At 47.6% G+C, this 8,887-nt stretch overlaps 1 protein-coding gene across 3 annotated transcripts in view; it reads right to left on the minus strand.

Moving 5' to 3' along the window:
• Positions 1-1,607: 1,607 nt before the first annotated feature.
• Positions 1,608-8,887, minus strand: part of LOC140489338 (uncharacterized) — a 42,473-nt gene continuing 35,193 nt past the window's right edge. For all 3 annotated transcript variants that reach the window (XM_072588789.1, XM_072588791.1, XM_072588790.1), the window contains exon 8: positions 1,608-3,763. In XM_072588789.1, the coding sequence (XP_072444890.1) occupies positions 3,755-3,763 (9 nt within the window). In that variant the 3' untranslated portion in view covers positions 1,608-3,754. The remainder of the gene's footprint in view (positions 3,764-8,887) is intronic.

Raw genomic sequence — 8,887 nt, forward strand, 5'->3', positions numbered from 1 at the left:
GAGAGCATGTGACAGAAAGAGTGAGAAATGTATAGAGAGAACGAGAGAGAAAAATAGCAAGTGAGACAGAGAGCAAGAGAGACGGCGCAGGAGAGCAAGCGAGAGGGACAAAGAGTGTGAGAGAGTGAGAATGAGCAAGCCCCGGAACAGAGTGAGCGCAAGCAAGAGATACAAAAAAAAGAGCAGATAGCAAGCGAGAAGGAGAGGCACAGCAAGAGAGAGCGACAGACACACAGAGAGCAAAACAGAGACAGAGGAGGAGAAGAAGAGAGAGGAGGAGAAGAAGAGAGAGGAGGAGAAGAAGAGAGAGGAGGAGAAGAAGAGAGAGGAGAAAAGGAGAGGAGAAAAGGAGAGGAGAAAAGGAGATGAGAGAAGAAGAGAAGAGGAGAGAGAGAAAGAAAAAAAAGAGAGCGAGAGCAAAAAAGAGAAAGAGGAGAGACACACAGACAGAGAGCAATGGACAGAGAGAGAGCACGACACATGACTGGTGTTGGTTTTACCTGAGGGAGACCATTCCTCAGGTAAGGGAAGAGCTTGAGAAGATGGGCTCTTCATGGTGACTCAGCTTGGAGCAGGATTGGAACCCACTCTGTTACTGTCCCTCTGCATCATAAATTGGAACTGAAACAAGGAAATCACTTTTAGAGCCTGAAGGAACCTTGGATTCTCATTGGTTGGGTCCACATTTATGAGCATAGAACAGAGACGGCTTGGCGTTGCTTCCAGAAGAACGGGTGACTGACTGGAAAACTCTGCCATTCCTATCTCCAGCCATCCTCTGTATTGGAACGAGAGACACACAATACTGACACATAACCTGCTGACCACAGCATTATCCCACCCACTGTCCTTAATGAAACTGGAATGGGAGGCTGGTCCCACGGGTGACCATGGATGTAGGACCGTGTAAAATAAAGTTGTATACAAGTTATTAAAAGTAAAATCCTGCAGCTGCTTGAAACCTGAAATAAACACAGAGGGGCAGCAGGCTGGCTCAGTGGTTAGCACTGCAACCTCATAGCGCCAGGCACACACGTTCAATCCCGTACAAGGGCGACCGTCTGTGTTGAGTTTGCCCATTCTCCATGGGCTGTGGGAGGAAACCCAAAGATATGTAGGTTAGGGTGGATTGGCCATGGGGAATTGCTCCACAGTGTCCAGGAATGTACAGACTAACCATGTAGAAATGCAGGGTACAGGGAGAGGGTGAAGGGGTGAGGTCTGGGTGGGATGCTCTTTGGAGGGCTAGTGTGGACTCGATGGGCTGAATGGCCTGCTTCCACAGTGTAGGGATCATATGAAGGCTAGAGATACTCCACTGGGGATCTGTAAAGAGAAAACAGTTGCTGTCAGAGTTAACATTGACAAAGAGTATAGTGCTGGTAAAGCATCTGAGGAGTGGGAGAGTCAACATTTCGGGCAAAAGCCCTTCATCGGGCAGGGCTTTGAAGGTCAACCAGGTTATTAAAATGTACCTGGACTGCAATGACAATCGATGATTTAAAATGGAAGAAACCAAATATAAACTGGAGATACTGTAGTGTGTGCAAAAATAATTAAACTTCACTCTCTGCTTCATGATGCAACTGAATAAGAGACCCCCCAAGTGAACCAAAACAAAAAGCATTTATTTACAATATTAAAAAGAAATTCTGACAATATTAAAGATTTGCTTTTATCTTAAGGGAAAAAAAATTAAAAAGAGTAATAAATATATTTTAGGCTCACATTCTCAAGGCATGATACAGCACAGCCGTAATACATAGATATTTTTTAAAAATATACGTTCCAAAAGAGATCATGTTAGTCTACAAACGAAGATTCACAGGCAGGGGAAGCTGCACGTTTCCCCCTCCAAATGAACATCTCAATACACAACAGCATGAATCCAACATGTGAGAAAGGTACCAGTTGATCAGTCAAAACATTTTTTTTAAAAAAAAGATCTGGTACACAGTCACGCACCAGCTCATTGTAACACTCGGTGTCCCTATAAATGGCAAGGAGACACTTGGAATGTACGTGGACCATTCTTTTGGAGGAACAAAATACTCGCTCCAGACCCTCCAGCTTTAATTTCAAGTCTGATCAAGGTGGACATCAAAAGCCAGCGAGTGGCTTCTCTCAAATGTGGCAGCACATTCGTTGTGAAATCATTTTAAGTACACAGTACATGCTCCTTCTTTAACAGGTTGTGTCTTCATTGGTCTAACACGTGGCTTCCGCAAGCTTCCCCTCCCTTCCCCACTGCCAAGCTTAGTTCTCATTGCTCACTCTCCACGGGCATATTCCTTCCTCATTGTCATAGAATCATAGAAGCCCTACAGTGTGGAAACAGGCCATTTAGCCCAACAAGCGTACTAGGAGAAAGTGAGGACCGCAGATGCTGGAGATTAGAGTCGAGAGTGTGGTGCTGGAAAAGCACAGCAGGTCAGGCAGCATCCAAGCAGCAGGAGAATTGACATTTCGGGCAAAAGACTTTCCCAAGTCGACACTGATCCTCCGAAGAGTAACCCACTCAGACCTATTCCCCTATTCAATTATCCTACGCTTACCCCTGACTAATGCACCTAGCCTGTGCATCTCTGAACACTATGGGGCAATGTAGTTTGGCCAATTCACCTAATCTGCACATCTTTGGATTCTGGGAGGAAACCGGAGCACCCAAAGGAAATCCATGCAGAGACTGTCTGTGTGGAGTTTGCACAATTGCCTGAGGCTGGAATCGAACCCAGGTCCATGACGCTTTGAGGCAGCAGTGCTAACCACAGAACCCACCTTTGTGTTAAGGATCTCAGCCTCCTCCTCTACCACAAACCCAACTCCCTCCCGCCGTCCTATCCTCCCAGCTTTCCAGGCAGCCCCACCCCCACAGCTGCCCAGTCTGATCCTGCCTCATTCCCAGTTGCAGCCCGTCTCTGCCCTCTCCAATTTACAGAGCGGCCAAAGTGCCACTTATGGATCGCAGTCTGGATTTGCTTCCTGGGCAGGGTAAGCGCCAAGGTCGGAAGTCATGCTTTTGGCTGGGGACAACAAAAAAAGGAAACATAGCAATGCAACAGTATATTAAAAAAACACAATCATCAAGTTCAGCAAGAAAGTCAAGGTGTCTTCAGTGCATCGTGTCAGGGCACAATTGAACCAGATTTGTTGAGAGATCCTCACAGGGTTAAGGTGCAGAGAAAAACCAATGAACATCTAGCACCAACGTTCCGTACAAAAGCTGTGTCCTCTATCGTCCATTTCTCCATGACCGCCAATCCTACTGGGTTGAGTGACTAGTCTCTCTTAACTCAGAGACATGTATACAGTCTTCCTTCTCTCCTCTGGAGGAGGAGTTCAGGGAAACAAAGAGAGAGAACTACTTTCTTCGATGTCTGTGAACTGTCTGTCCATCTCTTGGCGGTTGGGCAATAATTATTTGCACGTTGGTAAAGCCCGCAGTGGAAGAAAGTCAATACCCCTCCTTCTCCAGGGGTGCAGACCATCCTCAAATTGAAACAGTTCTTTCCCCCAGCTTAATCGCGCTGATCTAAAGCCCAATTTGCAGATCGAGGTGGTTGGACGTAAGTGGGGGGCGGGGGGAGGGGGAAGGGTGGCGTGGTTTGAAGAAAGGGGATTCGGAAAATACAGTCAAGGGACAACAGCAACACGAGAGGCAGAGGACAGACCAGGCAATGCATATGGAAACGATGAGCGTGGCATGAAGCAGGGCTCTTTCACAATAGGCAGCCTTGGAAAGTCATCGCACCCTTCACTTTCTCTGTAACAGATAACAAACAGTCATCAGTTTCAATGAACAAAAGAATATCCGAATAAGTAAAATCAAATGTAAAAACAGCTCAGCTTCTAGATTTAGCAAACACTAAGACGCAACACTGTCTCTTTAGACTAGAGAAGGTTGCCAGGGTGGGCAGTGAACCTGATAGAGGTGTATAAGACCATAAGGAGCATGAAGATTGGGGGGTAATGGAGCAGCTGTTCCCCTTAATCTGAAGGGGTGGTTCTGAGGGGATTTGAGGAAAATTTATTTGCCACCCAGTGGGTGGTGGAGTTCTCAAATGCCCCCCTTCCTCCCTGCCACACAGAGGGTCATGGAGGATGGAAGTCTTTCAATCTTTTGAACGGACTTCGATGAGTATTTAAAATGCCCAAACAGTCAAGGTCATGGAGAAAGTAAGGACTGCAGATGCTGAAAAATCGACATTTCGGGCAAAAGACCTTTAATCATTCCTGATGAAGGGCTTTTGCCCAAAACATCAATTCTCCTGCTCCTTGAATGCTACCTGACCTGCTGTGCTTTTCCAGCATCACACTCATAATTCAAGGTCATGGGCCAAGTGCTGGAAAGTGGGATTAGTGTACATAGGTTGACGCAGACTCGATGGGCTGAAGGGCCTCTTTTGCACTGTATGATGCTGATTAGCACTGCTGTCTTGCAGGGACCCGGGTTTGACCCCCCCGCCCCCCCTCGGGCGACTGTCTGTGCAGCGTTTTCACATCGACCCCGTGTCTGTGTGTGGGGGTTTCCTCCGGGTGCTCCAGTTTCCTCCCACAGTCCGAAGGTGTACAGAGTAGGGTGGATTGGCCTTGGGAAACTGTCCTGTGGTGTCCAGTGATGTGTAGACTAGGTGGGCTAGCCATGGGAAATGCAGGGTTACAGGGATAGAGTAGGGGGTGGGCGGGATGCTCTTCAGAGGGTTGGTGCGGGCTCGATGGGCTGACTGGCCAATAGGGATGCTATGACTCTTAGTACTCAAATGCCGATATGATATTGGGATCTTTGCAACCTCTTTCCCACCCCTCTTCAGAATTCAATAATCTCACATCAGAATAATGACTCAGGTCTGGCTTTTCTTCAGTCATTCACACCTCTGGTGACCAATCTTTATTTTCGTTTATGTGCCCCTGCAGGGTTCATTTATTCACCATTTGATTATGACAGTCTGATCTATGCTCACTGACCTTGATTGGTTATGCCTGGGGGTAGACTGCCTGCAATAGGAGTTGAGACACTGCAACTATGGAGCGGTTTTCAAACTCCTGTCAGTGAAACCTGTGGCAGACTTTTAAAAAGTCATCTTTCCGTGAGTTGCAGGTTAATCTCGCCTATAAACCAGCCCAGAAGAGCTCTTGTGGTGCAGTGGTAGTGTCCCTACTTCTGAGGCAGGAGACCCAGGTTCAAACCCCAGCTGCTCCAGACGTGGGTTGTGACATCCCTGAATGGGTCAGTCAGATGATTAAAAGCAGAATGCTGCAGGTGCTAGAAATCAGAAAATCAATACAAAATGCTGGAGAAACTCAGCAGGTTGGCAGCACCTGTGGAGAGAGAGCAACAGAGTTAGTGTTTCGAATCCAGCATGGTACTTTTCAGAACTTGCAACAGGAAGTATTCAAAATTAATATTCCTTTGTACTTCCAGTTCTGAAGAAGACTCAAACCAGATTTGAAACACTAACACTGTTTGTATCTGGGGAAAGAGAAAGAGGGAGAGAGTCGAAAATATTCAGAAAGTACTTAGTTGCGTGTAAAAACAATGACATGTCATAAACAGGTTCATTTCCACACCTGGTCACCTTGAACCTTCTTCCCTTTTATTATTTAATCTCTCGCTGACTTTCACGCAGTCCTTGTCCTTCCCTTTTGTGTCCTCTGCCATTTCCTCAGCTGTCACGTCCCTGAACTGTTCCGATACAGGCAGACAGACAGAGACAAAGAGACAGACAGACAGCGGCACACAGAGCAACAGACAGAGAGACACAGAGATGGATGGTCTTTTCCCTAGGATGGGGGTTACAAGACTAGGGGCACACTTAAGGTGAGAGGAGAGAGATTTAATAAAGATATCAGGGACAATTTTTTTTATATAGAGAGTGTTTCGCATGTCAAATGAACTTCCAGAGGAAGTGGTGGATGTGGGTACAATTACAGTGTTTAAAAGACATAAGGACATGAATAGGAAAGGGTTTGGAGGGATATGGGCCAGGAGCAGGCAGGTGGGATTAATTGAGTTTGGGATGGACTGGGTGGACCAAAGGTGGATTAGTGGTGCTGGAAGAGCACAGCAATTCAGGCAGCATCCAACGATCAGCGAAAAATCGACGTTTCGGGCAAAAGCCCATTTCGCTGCTCGTTGGATGCTGCCTGAACTGCTGTGCTCTTCCAGCACCACTAATCCAGTATTTGGTTTTCAGCATCTGCAGTCATTGTTTTTACCTGGGTGGACCAAAGGGTCTGTTTCTGTGCAGTATGACTCAAACACACACAGCCTAATCCCAGCATCCTTCCATTTTCAATTGCAGATTTCAGGTGAGTGCACAGTTTGGATTCTGTCTGGACACAGATGAATCCTCGCTGTCAGTCACTGTATGAACCAGCAGTGGTGAGAACGAGGAACCTGTCCTCGAGACGAACACCGATGATGCAATGAAAGGGAAAGCTGGGCCAGATTGTGTCTATGACCTCCAAACACCAGGGTATAGCACACCCATCCCGGGCCCCCCCCACCACCCACCAACTGGACCAGAAAGAGGGCTCGAACCTCACTGCAGGACTTGATGGAATTGGTAAGGTTGGCAATGGAGCTGGGAAATCTTTCAGTTTGCCTCCATGTGTGCCCTCGCCAGCAAAGCCTTCTACATAGGCACCCTTTCCACCAGCAAGCCATCTGAGGGAAAGACTAGCTAAACGTCCACAAGCATTAACACTGGGTTGGTGTGTTACATCAAGCCACTGGCTGGGATTTGGGGTTGGGAGGTGGTTTATGTTGAGGGAGGAAAGGAACGAAGGAGAAATGGAATGGAAGGTTCAGTTGTGAAGATGGGAAGTGGAGCATGGACAATGGTCCAGTCAGACCGTACTGCCTGTTTCTGCCAGGATTGTTGAAATATAATTAGAAGGTTCTCCTGCCGGAGCAATTTCAAATGTCCAGGTCCAACAACCCCTGACCCATTGACATGAGCTGTTTGCAGAGCCTGGAAATGCAATCGGATTGCAAAACCCACCCCCCCCCCCAATCTGGTGATCCTGGGGAGTCTCTGTGCCCTGTCCAACCCCCCCCTCAACCACCACAAAGGCACACATTCGGTCAATGCAGGGGGATGTGAGAAAAAAAACACTCGTGACACCGAGGGAAAGTGAAACTCGCCAAGTGGTTCCTCAATGGATCTCACTGGCGAAGGGACATTCTCTCCCTCTCTCCTAAAGGTAAACGTGGCCCAATTCTGGATTGGTCTGCATGTTAATTCAGACCACGCTGCGGGGAGCCTTGCAGTTATTCAGATGGGGGTTGGTGAAGAAAGAGATTCAGCAGGACCCCACCCCCTCAACTCCCAATCCCTTGACAGTCAGCATCTTTGAAGAGTAAAGGGAAATTTTAGCACCCAGATGCAGAACACAGACACGCACGACAGTGTTGTTAAGTCAGGTTTTGCTGAGTTGGAGTGTAGCTCTTCCTACAGTCCCATTGCTGTGAACGGAGAACTGGCCTCTTGCCCACAGTGACAAGAGCTGGCAAGACTCCTTACTTCCTTTGTAGAACTTTAAACCATTCAGCAAACTCTTTCAGGGCCTGGCTGAGAACACATCCACAGTACTGGATCCTGTGACTCAGTCCTATTGCTGCGGTTGCCAAGGAGAGGAGGGCCACGTTACTAAGGGCGATTGCACATCAACTTGTAAAGCTATGAGATAAAGTCCTATCAGTGAATCCTTTGATGCTGACTCTCACAGGTTACAATAGCTAATTGGCTGGGTGTTTTTTGGATGAGTAATCCAGAGTTTGAGCTAATGATTTGCAGAGGTATGTTCAACTGCTACCACAGCGACCGAGGAATTAGGATTCAATTAGCGTCTCCTCAAAACCACTAGACTGTTACTTAAAAAGCCCATATTTTCCTCTAATATCCTTTAAAGGAAGGAAACCTGTCGTCATTTTTACACAGTCTGGCCTACATGTGGTTTTCTTAACTGCTCAGGATTGACGTACTGAGCTTTCTCGCTGTTCCACTCCGCCAAGGACATGCAAGTCCTGGGCCACCACCGCCGCCAGATTCTGCCAGACGCCTGGAGGAAGAACGCCTTGGGACCCTCCAACCACACGGGATTAATATGGATTTCACTAGTTTCCTCATCTCTCTTTCCCCAACCTCATCCCAGATCCACCCCTCCAACTCAGCACCAGCCTCTTGAGCTGACCCACCTGTCCATCTTCCTTCCCACCTATCCACTCCACCCTCCCCTCCAATCATCACCCCCCCCCACCTCCATCTACCTATCACGTTCCCACCTACCTTCCCCCAGCTCCCCCTCCCCCACATTTCTGATGAAGGGCTCATGCCTGAAATATCGACTATCCTGCTCCTCGGATGCTGCCTGACCAACTGTGCTTTTCCAGCGTCACACGTCTTGACTCCTCACTCTGTTCTACCCCACCCTCTGGGGTAGTGGGGGGATGGGCAATAAATGTTGGCTTCGCCAGTGATGCCCCACATCTCAGAAACGAGTACAACATAAGAGTACCTTCCCACGAATGGTCAAAGGTCAGACAATGAAATACAAGCCTGGAGCCCAAATAATAAAATCTCTTCCAACCCCTTCCGTCAGGCAGAAGATACCAGAAATTAAAAACACGCATGAACAGATTCAAGTTCAGCTTCTGTTATTAGACTCCTGAATGGGCCTCTCAAATTTTAATGCTGACCTTGCTGTCAGTGCACTGTAACATGGTACTCCCCGCTCTGTTCTATTACCCTGATGCACGGTGTGTGGTGTGATCTGCACCCAAAACCAAACTTTTCACTGTACCCAGGTATGTGTGGCAGTGATAAATCAAATCAAATCAAAAATTGGTCAAGGTGAAATAAATCACAACCTGCTCCTGAATTTT

The sequence above is a fragment of the Chiloscyllium punctatum genome, chromosome 18 (assembly GCF_047496795.1).
Source record: "Chiloscyllium punctatum isolate Juve2018m chromosome 18, sChiPun1.3, whole genome shotgun sequence".
NCBI classification, from domain to species: domain Eukaryota; kingdom Metazoa; phylum Chordata; class Chondrichthyes; order Orectolobiformes; family Hemiscylliidae; genus Chiloscyllium; species Chiloscyllium punctatum.